Source organism: Phascolarctos cinereus, unplaced genomic scaffold (assembly GCF_003287225.1).
Source record: "Phascolarctos cinereus isolate Bilbo 61053 unplaced genomic scaffold, phaCin_HiC Scaffold_4;HRSCAF=312, whole genome shotgun sequence".
Taxonomy (NCBI): Eukaryota; Metazoa; Chordata; class Mammalia; order Diprotodontia; family Phascolarctidae; genus Phascolarctos; species Phascolarctos cinereus.
The window spans coordinates 472,339,294-472,352,634 of NW_027555847.1; the positions used below are offsets into that span (position 1 = coordinate 472,339,294).

The window sequence follows — 13,341 nt, forward strand, 5'->3', positions numbered from 1 at the left end:
CTCACAACAGCCCTGGGAGGTAAATGCTATTTATGATCCCTATTTTTAAGTGGAAGAAACTGAAACAAACAGGAGTTAAGTGACTTGCCCAGGGTCACACACATAGGATATGTGAAGTCAAATTTGAACTCAGGTCTTCCTGACTCCAGGCCCAGCGCTCTGTTCACTCTGCCACTTAGTTGTTTACAGTGTGATAGCTACTAATCAATTATGCTTTTACATGACTATAAGTGATATACCTTAAGGAATTAAGAAAGCGTTGCCAAGGTGCAGCAAGGTTGAACAGTGGATAGAGCACAGGCCCTGGAGTCAAGAAGACCTGAGTTCCAATGTAGCCTCAGACACTTGATACTTAGTAGTTATGTGACCCTGGGTAAGTCACTTAACCCTAATTGCCTTGCTCCCCCTCAAAAAAAAAACATCACCAAAGATTACTAAGTTATGACCAAGAAACTAAGGATCTTTGCGGGGGGAGGGTAAAGATGGTATGTTCACCACTAGAGCTTTAGAAGAGAAAGACAGACTTGGGAAATGAACACCTTGTTTCTAAGAATGGGTGTGAATGATAATCATAATAGGCTAGGATGGAATATGCCAGACCAGGGCTGTCAACAATGTTTTCTCTTGATGTTTTGCAAATAGTCAAAAGGGACTTAAACAGAAAAGGAAGTACATGGGTAATGGTGGAGCAAAATACTATCGATGTAGTATCGTATATACCATATATAAACATAGCATCATATATATCACATATCATGGATATTATAGTATTATATAATATAGTAGAGTTATGTGAAGTGATCCAGGAATAAGAAGGGCAAAATAGTGTTGAAAACTTTTTCATGATGATCAATATAGGCAGAAATGATATTTCAGACAGAATATTCTATAGATCATCTGGGCAGAAGGAAGTAGATGGAGAGTTCAGGAAGCAGATCACAAACTTGGCATAGAGGAATGCTGTAGTAATGATAAAGGACTTCATTCATGTGGGCATCTGCTAGATTCAGTCAAATCTCTCAGTCAAATGCAAAGCAGTTCATACTTTGTTAACTTGCCTTAATAACAATTCCTTTTTTCAAAAGGTAATGGAATCAATAAGAGGAAATTCTATGCTGAATCTGAATCTCACCAATGAGGAGGAGCTACTTGTTGTGGGGTAGAAATTGTGAGGAAGGATCATCCATCAAAATTTGTGATAGGGGAAAGTGATACCTAGTTTGAAATCCACCCTTGGTTTCAGGAGAGCAAGGAAAGGTAGAAACGCATTGACTGAAATTTTATAGGAGAATCCAGCCCAGGAGGGATGGAAAAGCTCTCAGTAATGAAGTTCTGATGACACAAAGAGAAAGGATTCAGATGAGGAGGAAAAGGAGGAGTTGTCTCAAGAGACTGAAGTGAATGCACGGGGAACTCAGCAACCAGAGTAGATTTTTAATAGACTGGTATAGAAGATAGAAACAGGGCAGGTAATGGGGCATAAATGTAAAATGTGGCACAATGCTCTAATGACAATGCCAGAAATGCTAACATTCAGAATGAAATGAAGTTGGCAAAAAAAGCTAATGTGAACTGAGAGTGGTTTTTAAAGCTTTATAAGGGAAAAGAATAGGACCACTGCTCAGAGTGGATGGGATGATGTTTAATGATGAAAGAGAGATGGCAAAGCTGTTCATCTCTCATTTTGTTTGCATTTTCCTCTGCCAAGTACAATGACCTCTAGGCTAGAAAGGAAACAACAAACACAGTTAATAGGGAATTGATACCCTAGATGATGAGGAGATAATAATAGAACATCTACTAGCCCTTCCCAAATTTAGGTCATCAGGCCCAGATGAACTACATTTTGGGGACACTAAAAAAAATGGAAATAGTTACTGCCAAGTCACTGTAATAATGTTTGACAGATCATAGAGAACAGGAGAAATACCACAATACAAGAGAAAAGCAAATGTCCTGATTTTAAAATGAGGGGTGGAGGAAGAAAAGATTAGGTTTGAAAAATGTAAGTCAGTAAGCTTGGCTTTAATTCATTGTAAATTTCTACAATGTATTGTCAATGGAATGGTCAGCATCTAGAAAAGGAAAAAAAACGAGCCAATCGATATGCTTCATAAAGAATAGTTCATGTCAGACTAACTGTATTTCTTTTGCTGACAAGTTTACTAGACTAATAGATAAGAAGGATGCTATAGATATAGTTTCCTTAGATTTTAACAAAGAATGTAACAGAGTCTTCCATGCTGTTATTATAGAAAAGATGGGGATGTTATTTAAATAATAGTATGGTTGGGCAGGTAGGTGGTACAGTGGATAGAATCAGGAAGACCTGAGTTAAAATGTGGCCTCAACATTTAGGAGCTGTGTGATCCTAGGCAAGTCATTTAACCCTGTTTACCTCACCTGTAAAATGAGCTGGAGAAGGAAGTGGCAAACCACTCTAGTATCTTTGCCAAGAGAACCTCAGATGGGATCACCAAGTGTCAGAAACGACCGAAATGATTGAACAACTGCAAAAAAATAGTTGTATCAGTTTCAAACTTATTGATGCAATATCAATTATAAATGAAGTCACTAGTGCTTCTTAGATCTGTACTTGATCCTGTGCTGCCTAATTTCACCCATGAGTTAGATAGAGATCTAAGTAGTATTCTTATGAAATTTGCTGATGAGAGACACAGAGCTAGGAGAGATACCTAGTTGACAATTAGGCTTCATAAAGATCTTGACTGGCCAGAATCTAAAAAGTTAAAAAGTAGTAATTCAAATCATCAACTTGGATTGGTTAACTAAATAGCTAGGTTTTTTTAAAAGCAAAATCAGCCTTAGTTCTCTCCCACCAGGCTAGGAAAACTACAACAACAATTTAATTTGGTTGTCCTTATTGAATTTACAGCAGAGCTAATTGTACTTGGCTAAAAATTTATTACTATATCAACTTTTTCAAAAGTGTTAATAATGTGCTATTGCTTTGCTTTTATAAATAACTCCAAGGTTTACCTCTGTCTGAATGAAAACTGTCCAAGAATGTACACTTCCTTTTTAGGAATATATAACTCTAGTTTAGAATGGAATGATAATTATCTTATAGATCCAAGTCTTAAAAAGTTGGTACATTTCCATTTAATTTTAAAAGAATATCTACCTGCAATACTTTGATGGATTTGTGATCTCATTGATCAGGGCAAGCTCTCCATGTATAATCTATCTGTTTAAAAAATATTCCCTTTTACAACCATTGAAGAAGGATTTATTAAGTACCAGATAGGAGAAATATAGCTCAACAGTCGTTTGTGTGAAAACCACTGGCAATTTTAGTGAACTACAAGCTCTCTAAGAGTTAACATTGTGAAATGGCAGCTAAAAAAACTAAGTGCAATCTTCAGCTGTATCATCTCTCACCTGGATGTTTTAAATAGCCTCCTAAAAGGTCTTTCTTTCTCTAGTGTCTCCTCTTCCCCAAGTAATTCTTCATGGAGCAGTCACATTGGCATTACTAAAGAACAAGTCTGACCATGTCCCTGCCATGCTCAAGAAGCCTTAGTGATTCCCTAGTTCCATTGGAAAAAATAAAGGCTCCTCTGTTTGGCATTTAAAGTCCTTTGCACTCTAGTGCTGAACTATGTGTACAAATTAGCTTCATTTTACAACTCCTTGTGCACTCTACATTTTGACCAAACTGGCCCTCTTGCCATTCCCCATTTGCGCCAATACTTCTTCTACCTCTGTGACTTTTATGTAGGCTTCCTCCCATGTATTGAATGTTTTCCCTCCTTGTGCTTCTTGGAATCCTTAACTCCCTTCAAGGATCAGCTCAAGTCTCATCTCCTGTATGAGGCCTTTCAAAATCCCTCAGTTGCTAATAATTCCCCTGAGATTACTTTGATATATTTTTTATTTTCTTATCTGTGTTTGTTTTATTTGCCTTGCTGTTGTCTGACCCAGTAGAATGTAACCTCTGTGATTCTTGAAGATAAGAACTATTTTATTTTTGCCTTTATATTTTCAGTACAGTCCTTTTCACATAGCTGGTGTTCAAATAATGCTTAATTAATTGAATTGCATTGCATTGAGTGGCATAATATCTAGACAGGGCTGTGGAACCTGTGGCCTCAAGGCTACATGTGGCCTTCTAGGTCCTTAAGTGCAGTCCTTTGACTGGATCCAAATTTCATAGAACAAATCCCCTAAAAAAAGGATTTGTTCTGTAAAACTTATATTCAGTCAAAAGGCCACACCCAAGGACCTAGAAGGCCACATGTGGCCTCAAGGCTGCAGGTTCCCCACCCCTGATCTAGAACAATGGAGATGAAAGTCCCAGCTGTACTGTCCCTGCTCAGGCCACATGTAGACTTGGAATGTTCAGATCTCAGAACCACATTTTTGGAAGAACATTGATAACCTAAGATCATCCAGACTAGGGCAAGCAAAATGGTGCAGGATGTCAAGATCATGTCATATGAGAACTAGATGAAGCAATTGGAAATATTTTTGAGATGAGAAGCATTGGGAAGATATGATAGTTGTCTTCAAGTATGTGAATTGCTGCAATATGGGAGAAAGAATAGACTTATTCTGCTTGGCTCTAGGAGGCAGAATTAGGAGCAATAGAGAGAAATTATAATGAAGCAAATTTAAATTTGATATAAAAAAGAATTTCCTAATAATTTGAACTATTAAAAATAGAATGGACTGTCTCAGGAGGTGGCAGGTTTCCTCACCTTGGAAGTCTTTAAGGAGAGTCTGGACAAATATTTGTTGAGTATATTATGCTGAATAATCCTTTTGTATATAGGTTGGATTTATATGGAACACCAGAGTCCCCTTCAACTCTCAAATTCTTTGATTTTCTGATTTATGAAATCTAACGTAAAAGGTTTTCCAGAGTTTCCTTTCCTATTTCCAAGTTACCGGTGAATTATATCTGCCACTAACCTCTTCTGTCTCTATTATTTGTTTTCCAGCTTCATCTCATCCATTGGAATTCCACCCTTTATAGCAGCATTGATGAGGCTGTGGGGAAAACACATGGAATAGCTATTATTGCTTTGTTTGTTCAGGTAAATGGTCTACTATTAAGATCATACATTATGATTTAGAGACACCAAATGATATTTTTTGATTTTCTTAGAATTGGATTTTTATTTTGTAGTTTTATTAATAAAGCAGACAAATGCCTTGATACCTTAAATAGAAGTGTGTATTTTGGCGATCAAGATGTACAAAGCTATATTGCTTAGTAGAAAAGACTTAACCTCTTTTAAATAGATAAATAATTCCTTCATAGTACTTCCTGGAAGTACAAATATCCTGTAAGAGAGAACTTAGTTTAAGTCTTCTTATGTTATTCATTTATTTTTATAAGAAATAATTCTTTAGAATGATCTTAGACTAACCATAGAATCTATGAAGTATCAATCATATGACTTCTTAGTTAATTAGATTAAGCTAGAGAAAATCAAGAAAGTATAAAGACCACTTTTAAAACTAAAAGCAGTGAGCCAGTTAGCTAGTATATGATGTGAACACTTGCAATTTCAGCTCATCTGCTTAGTCTTAAAATGTGGAGAGTCTGAAGAGTTAATAGAAGCTGATCACTTTGGTTTTTGCAGATGACATAACTAAGGCCCAGTGAGTTTACTTGGATTGGTCAATTAAGCAGCTAGGGTTTTTCAAATTATTATTTATTTATTTTTGTTGTCGTTTTTAATTAGATCTCATAATTCCCTCTAGGCTGGGAAAATCTGCAACAATAATTTTGACTTGGTTGTCATTACTGAATTTTTAGCAGAGCTAATTGAATTGTACTTAGCTAAAATTTTATTACTATAGCAACTTTTTCAAAAGTATTAATAATTTGCTATTTTTTTTAAAAAATAAATAACTCTAGAATTTGTCTTTGTCTGGATGAAAATGGCTCTCCTTTTTAGGAACATATATCTCTAGGTTAAAATGGGGTGACAGATATCTTATAAATCCATGCCATGAAAATTTGGTACATTTCCATTTAACTTTAAAAGAATTTCTGTCTTCAATACTTTGATGGATTTGTGATCTCATTGATTTGGTCAAGATCTCCATGTATAATCTATCTACTTAAAAATTATTTCTTTTTACAACCAATCAAGAAGGGTTTATTAAGCAAGCATGCTAGGGCACAATGTTATGTACTATGGAATATAAATAAAGGATAAAATATGGGTCTTGCTCTCAAAGAGCTTACAATCTTATTGGAGAATTAGACACATGTATTTCAAACAATATTGAAACCAAGATATGACAGATTATATGATGGCATATAAATAAAGTGGTTTAGGTTCCTAAATGCTAAAAAGTCTAGGAATATGTTAGCTGGAATAGATAGGGAAGAACACTTCATGAGCACCTATGCTCTTACAAATGTGCCTGTATCTCTCATTTGTTGATTAAAATTGAATTAATTCCATGTTTATTAAAAAAACTATTTAAAGAATAATGAAGACCTGACAATTCATCAAAGTCAGCTTGATAATTTAGAGAGTAATGATTCTATTTACAAGTTACACAAAGTCCTTGTTTTTCCTCTTTTTTTCTAGCTTGTCTTACTAATATTTTACTGTTAAAACTCCAGAGAAAAAAGGAAGTTGCCAATAAAATCATTCAGTTTTGTTCCTAGTAGGTAGCTATTATATGTGAGAAAAGAAACTAATAGCTAAAATGTCTTTTCGGATAATCATAATGTTATTTAATTTCTGTCTGTCTCAATTTCCTCATCTGTAAAATGGGAAAAGTAATGGCACCTACCTTCCAGGCTTGTTGTGAAGAGCAAATGTAATAATAATTATCAAGAACTTAGTACAGTGCCTGGAACATAGTAAGTGCTATATAAATGCTATCTATAATTAACTATTATCATTATTATTATTATTAACTGATAGAGTACTCTAAGGTTTTTAAGGTGCCTTACATAGGTTCTATCATCTTATCTGTGGACTTTAATTACTTTGCCTTCACCATGTTGATAAAGCGTGATTGGCCAGAAAAAAAGAAAAACAAAGAAAATTAATTTGTGCTGCTTTTTCTAACCTTAGAAATTATATCCAAGTAGACTAAATACTGACTCTGCCCCACTCCTCATCTATGATGTCACTAGTATAGAAGAACTTTCTTTACTGATGCAGATCAGCAACATTCTTACATTACCATTTTAGAGACTGGGTTGGGAAATTCTGACTTTGGCCAGGCTCACATTGAACCAGCACTTCAATCTAGAGGCAAGACTTCAATCTAGATCTTTGTGACTCAGAGGCAACTCTCTTTCCATTTCATCAGGCTGGCAAATACTAAGATTCTTAAAATAAAACAATAGAAAACAAAAAAAATGAAAACAATAATCTCATTCTCACTTCTCCTCATCTCCCACAATAAACCAGCTTGTGGATTTTATTTATTTAACCAAAAGTGAATTGACTTTAAACAATATAATGCAAACAGCATATTCTTATGAATATAATTTTAAAATAAAAATCATATGGCTAAACTATTTAAGATCATAGTCACATTTCCATAGTACTTAATGTTACCTTTACTTCAGTTACTATATATCTGGTTCTTGTTGAGTTGTTTTTTGTGTCCAACTCTTCGTGATCCCACTATCCCACTTGTTTTTTTTTTTTTTGCCAAAGATACTGGAGTGGTGTGCCATTTCATTTTCTAGCTCATTTTACAAACGAGGAGTGGAGACAAACAGGGTTAAGTGACTTGTCCAAGGTCACACAGCTAGTAAGTCTCTGAGGCCAGATTTGCATTCAGGAAGATGAGTCTTCCTGATTCCAGGTCTGGTACTCTATCCATTATGCCACCTAACTGCCCCATGTATCTGCTTTGTTGTGGCTGTTCTTCCATGATAATGGAGATGGGAAAACATTCCTCTGTTTCACTGTTCTGCAAAGCTGGGGATGGGATAGGGATAAAAAACAAAAGGTTTAGCTATGCTTTTATTGTCTTGGGTCTTTTGAATATTTTTAAAACAAAATGTGATGTGTTTCACATTTTCATCTTCTGATTTGATGTGTCACAAAGGAAATTTTTTCCCCTGCTATACAATAAGATGAAGTTAGAATGAGTTGTTGCCCATTTGATATCTAGTTATTTTGTTGTGCCAGTTTGGGCTGCAGTTTTGATTTTATCTAAGTATTATTCTTATTTTTCAGTCATTTTTCAGTCATGTCTGACTCTCTATGACCCCATTTGGGATTTTCTTGGCAAAGATATTGGGGTCAGCATTTTCTTCTCCAGCTTATTTTACAGATGAGGAAACTGAGGGGTTAAGTGACTTCCCCAGGGTCACTTAGCTAATAAGTGTCTGAGGCTAGATTTGAGCTCAAGAAGATGAGTCTTCCTGACTCCCAAGTTTTTTAAAGGCATTTTTAGACTTTAGATTTAAGGCACTTAATCTTGTTTGATAGCACTCTATCATAGTTACTAATGTGGAAGTAACTGAATTATTCCAAACAAAGAGATGCCACTTACATCAGGTCATTAACTTATTACAATATTTTTTGTACCATAACATTGTGTAAAACATAACTTTCATTTTTGGATTGTTTATTCATTATGTTTCAGATAGGAAAAGAGCACATTGGCTTGAAGGCAGTAACTGACGTTCTCCAGGATATTCAGTACAAGGTAAGTCATTATTTAAAAAGGGGGAAAACAAAACAAAAAAAAACTTGATGTATGAGAGATGTACAATAAATCAACAGAAGCTGTGAGGCAAGTACCAAAAAAAAATTGCCTAATAAGTACAATGAGGCAATACAAAATTACTGTGATTATACTAAAAAAAAAGAATAAGACCTGAGAGATACTATTCAAGTGAATGATAGTCATAGGAGAATGTCCTTAAATGTATCATGGAATCACATTTTGATCAGGTCATATTACCTTACAGGCCTATACTGAATCCATTTTGGAATTTATATTTGGGTTAAAGTGGGCCTGGAGAGTTTAGTTCAGTCTTGTATTGCTGCCATAGATATGGTGTTTGGACAATGCCTATTTGGTCTAAAAGTTCTCAAGGATATCAGGTTCATTTCACAACTAATTTGGAGATTAAGATCTTTTTCAGTTCCACTCTGGATTAAGTTTGTGGGGTCTTGGACTAGTCTAGAACCTTTCAGAGAGATAGAGTAGTCCTAAAGTGCAGCCATAGAGATCTCAAGAGGCTCCTTTGTCTAGTCACTTTAAGAGTGGATTTCAAAGGGCACATCTAGGTAAGACTAAATTTTTATGACCACTTCAGTCTAAATGCATACACCTAGGGTTTGGAAGAGGCACCTCTCATGCTACTTTATATTTGATTGAAATAACTCAGAGTGCAAAAGATGCTCATGTTTATGCTTCAGTTATTATGGCATTAGTTATTGAAAAATAATGATCTGAGTCCATTTCTTAGATTTGAGTTTAATTTCTTGGAAACATAGATGATATTGCAATGTAACACACAGAAGGTGGACAAACTCAATTTGGCAAATTTAAGTGAACTGTCTTGTTTTGAATAAAGAATTAATGTTTTAAAGTTCAGTTTGGGGTACATACAGGATTAATGTTCATTTCAATTATAAACACAAGAGCAGATCATTTGGGGATCTCAAATGTGAAATTTTGAATGATGGTATAGATCTTTTCCTTAAATTCAAATCTGGTATCAAGAAAAGGCCACTGGACCCCAAACATTTTTATCCATGGAAAAAGTTTGCCTCTTGGTAATTAAGAAAAAAAATATGATTAGGAGAATTTGAAACAAACATAGATTTGTAGTAGAATTAATTTGATCAAAACTTCAAATTTATCTCTGGCCAGAAAACAACCCACTAAATATTAGATAGTTGCAAATATTGTAGACTCATCAAATGTCATTTGAAGAGTCTTCTCCCATTTTGTTTTGTATTTTTCATTCTTCACATTTGAAAATAACATGAGGTTAATTAGTACTATTTTTTTCCCCAGGGGAAGACTAAAATAATACCCTGCTTTAATCCAAACACTTTGTTACCAGGTAAGTGGTCTTAACACACTGAAGTTTGTGAAATGAATTGTAACTAAAAGTATAAGTAAACATTATGCTTTCTCTTGAATTGATACCTTTGTATTTTCAAAATCTTTTGTTATAAGTTCTCATCGAATAGCATCTAAGAGTACAGAAGGCATGTGCCAAATTCCAGTAGTTGCAAGCATGGGAGTAACCCTTTGTCAACAGGATAGGGAATTTGTCAGCTCCATAAAAAATGGGAATAATAAAATGGCAGCAGTAAAAATTATGAGACGTTTCTTAGTTACACAGTACTTACCATTTTATCTTCACAAGACTGGGTGAGGTAGCTAGGACAGGTGGATCCACTAAAGCTCCTGCCAACTTCAAGAATACCACTTACACATTACTCAATCCTGGACATAAAATTGGGGACTCTCTTCTGTAATGTCCTTTTGCCAGTCACCGGAGACCATTCCATCCCAGGTAGTGATTAGACATCTAGACATTGTAGAGAGATGTTAAGCACCCTATATAAGCAATTCACCGAAAGGAGGATGAAATCTCTATCATCAGCATTGTTATGCACAACAAAAAGGCACACATGAATTGGTCCATTTAGCTGCATCTGGAATATAAAGGAGAAGAAATTAGAAAAAATATCTCAACTCTTTAAAGACTTGTACTCTTCTGGATATTCCAAGAGACCAGAGAAATTTGATTCCCTGCATCTACATGTTTCAGGTATAATCAGCTTCCCCCTCTCTTCTGTGTGTTGAATTGGTGCATAACACTTTTCTATTGTTGTTTCCCCCTGGGGAGATGGATTATATCTTTCTTAGCTATTCATGTTAATAAATGGATTGATTTCAAAGAAATGACATATCGTGGTTATCACAGGTTTTTGGTAAATTTTTTCCTCCATAAAATTTTAGAAGAATGAAACAGGCATCATCTATGAGTTCTGTCAGTGTCACTAGTAACTTGAAAGAGATAGCTTCAGAATTACTCTATTGAAAGCCTCAAGTATATTTTAAAAGTAGTTATTTTCTGAAAACTTGAATTATTGTAATAGCCTTTTATTTGGTTTCCTACTAACAAGGTGGCAGAGTGGGTGGAGTGCTAGTCTTGGAGGCAGGAAGATCTAAATTCAAATCTTGCCTCAGACACTAGCTGTGCATACCTGGGCAAGCTGCTTAATCTCTCAGCTTCAGTTTTCTCATCAGTAAAGGGGGGATTATAAAGACATCTACCATATAAGGCTCTTGAGAAGATTAAGTGAGATGATATTTATAAAGCATTTCTTAAACCTTAAAGCATTATATAAATGCTACCTATAATTATTCTTATTTAACACATTACTGTGATTTCTTTCCTTCTTAAAAAAAAAACAGATCCTCTTCTGCGTGATTATTGGGTGTATGAAGGCTCCCTTACCATCCCACCTTGCAGTGAAGGTGTTACTTGGATCTTATTCCGATACCCTTTAACTATATCGCAGATACAGGTAATGGCTGTACTTCAACTGTTCATAAAATATCATTGTGGCTTAAAAGTTGTTTTGTTTTGTTTTTGCTATAGAAAAGGACTTAACAGTTTTACCTTTACACCAAAATCAGATTTTTGTTGTTTAAACATTTTCAGTCATGTCTGACTCTTTGTGATCCCATTTGGGGTTTTCTTAGCAAAGATACTGGAATGGTTTGCCATTTCCTTCTCCAGCTCATTTTACAGTTAAGGAAACCGAGGCAAACAGAAGAAACTGAGGCAAATTGACTTGCTCAGGATCACATAGCTAGTAAGTATCCAAGGCCAGATTTGAACTTGGGAAGATGAATTTTCCTAACTCCAGGCCCTGCACTCTAGATACTGTGCCACCTAGTTGCCCCCTTAAAATCAGATAGGAACTATATTTTAATCTGGTATAGGCAACAATCCATAATGTTGTGGGCCTCAATGCAGCTCACGGGTTATGTATTTGACACCTCTTATAATATAAACTACAGTTTTAGAGGCTAAAGAGCAGCAGAATACCTTGAGCTCAAGGTATCCATCTGCTGAGGAAACTATCCTGTGAGTTCAGGACACTATCTGAGGCACTATCTGTATGAGATACTCAATACTTCATTGTATCTGTGATCACAACCCATCCATATCTACTCATCTTGGGTAAATTTCGTCCATGAACCTCAATCAATCCTCACTACATGGAATACCCAATGTGCTTAGATTGTTCCTCTAGTTCTTTTAACATTGTATGAAGCCTGATACAGTATGTAGGGTGTCTGCATCAACCTATGTACATGCTCATGATAAGCTCACCTCCTTTTCTCCTCCTAGCATTCTGATCACATCTTTTATACCATTTCTTTTGCACACACACACACACACACACACACACACAGCCTCCTCATATTCTTTGTGTACCTATCAGTTGTACTTTGAGTGACCCACAATTTAAAATTCCTTGGAGGCTATAGAAATCTATATTCAGGGGGTTTTAAAAAGTGATTATTGACTTTGAGTTCTTCAGATTCCTTTTTTGGATCGTCCAGTTTCTACCATGTACTTGACCTGCTATAGTCCGATAATTTCTCTTTTCTCTTAATTTGGCTAATTTTTCCATACCTTAAAAGATTCCTTTTCTTTTCTTTATGTCCCTTCCATTTCTAATAACTTTCTTTCCTTTGCTAGGCAACCATGAAGTGTTCTCATTTGTTTACATTATCTTTTTAGGTCTTAACTTTGTATTTCCTTGGAATTTCCAGGAAGCTGTCTTTAAAACAGTTTGTAGACTTCCTGTGAGCTATTTACTATTTTAGAAATTACTTTCAATTCTTGCTTCACTATTGCCAAAAATTGGTTCTAGTGTTTTCATAATGCTATTTGTCTTTTATAATGAATCATACCCATCTACATATATAGTAGTAATAAATCGCATTGTAAAGAAAATCACTTTTTCCATGTGTCAGTTTAAGTGTGCTGAATGAATTAATGTAATTGTTCTTTAAATGCTTTTAAAAATTTGCTGTGTAAAAGGCAAAAGGAGGTACTAGAAGCATGAATCTTTTGTAATTAGTAAGGTTAGAATAATTTTTACCTATTTTTTCTGACAATGGAAATATAGTCAAAGAACCTTGAGGGATAGATTATCTTGTCTATTTCCCTACTTCCAATAAATCACCATTTCAATATCACAGAAAGATAGCTAACTGCGCATTTGTAGGAATGCCCATTTTGTTGTTATTGTTCATTTGTGCCATTTCCTTCTCCAGCTCATTTTACAAATGAGGAAACTGAGGCAGACAGGCTTAAGTGACTTTCCCAGG

At 35.2% G+C, this 13,341-nt stretch overlaps 1 protein-coding gene across 1 annotated transcript in view; it reads left to right on the forward strand.

Annotated features, from left to right (window-relative positions):
* The window catches only part of CA8 (carbonic anhydrase 8), a 146,242-nt gene that overhangs the window by 75,126 nt on the left and 57,775 nt on the right, over positions 1 to 13,341 (forward strand). Inside the window, exons 4-7 of the mRNA XM_021005956.2 lie at positions 4,965 to 5,060; positions 8,605 to 8,667; positions 9,991 to 10,039; positions 11,407 to 11,519. Of these exons, the coding sequence (XP_020861615.1) occupies positions 4,965 to 5,060; positions 8,605 to 8,667; positions 9,991 to 10,039; positions 11,407 to 11,519 (321 nt within the window). The remainder of the gene's footprint in view (positions 1 to 4,964; positions 5,061 to 8,604; positions 8,668 to 9,990; positions 10,040 to 11,406; positions 11,520 to 13,341) is intronic.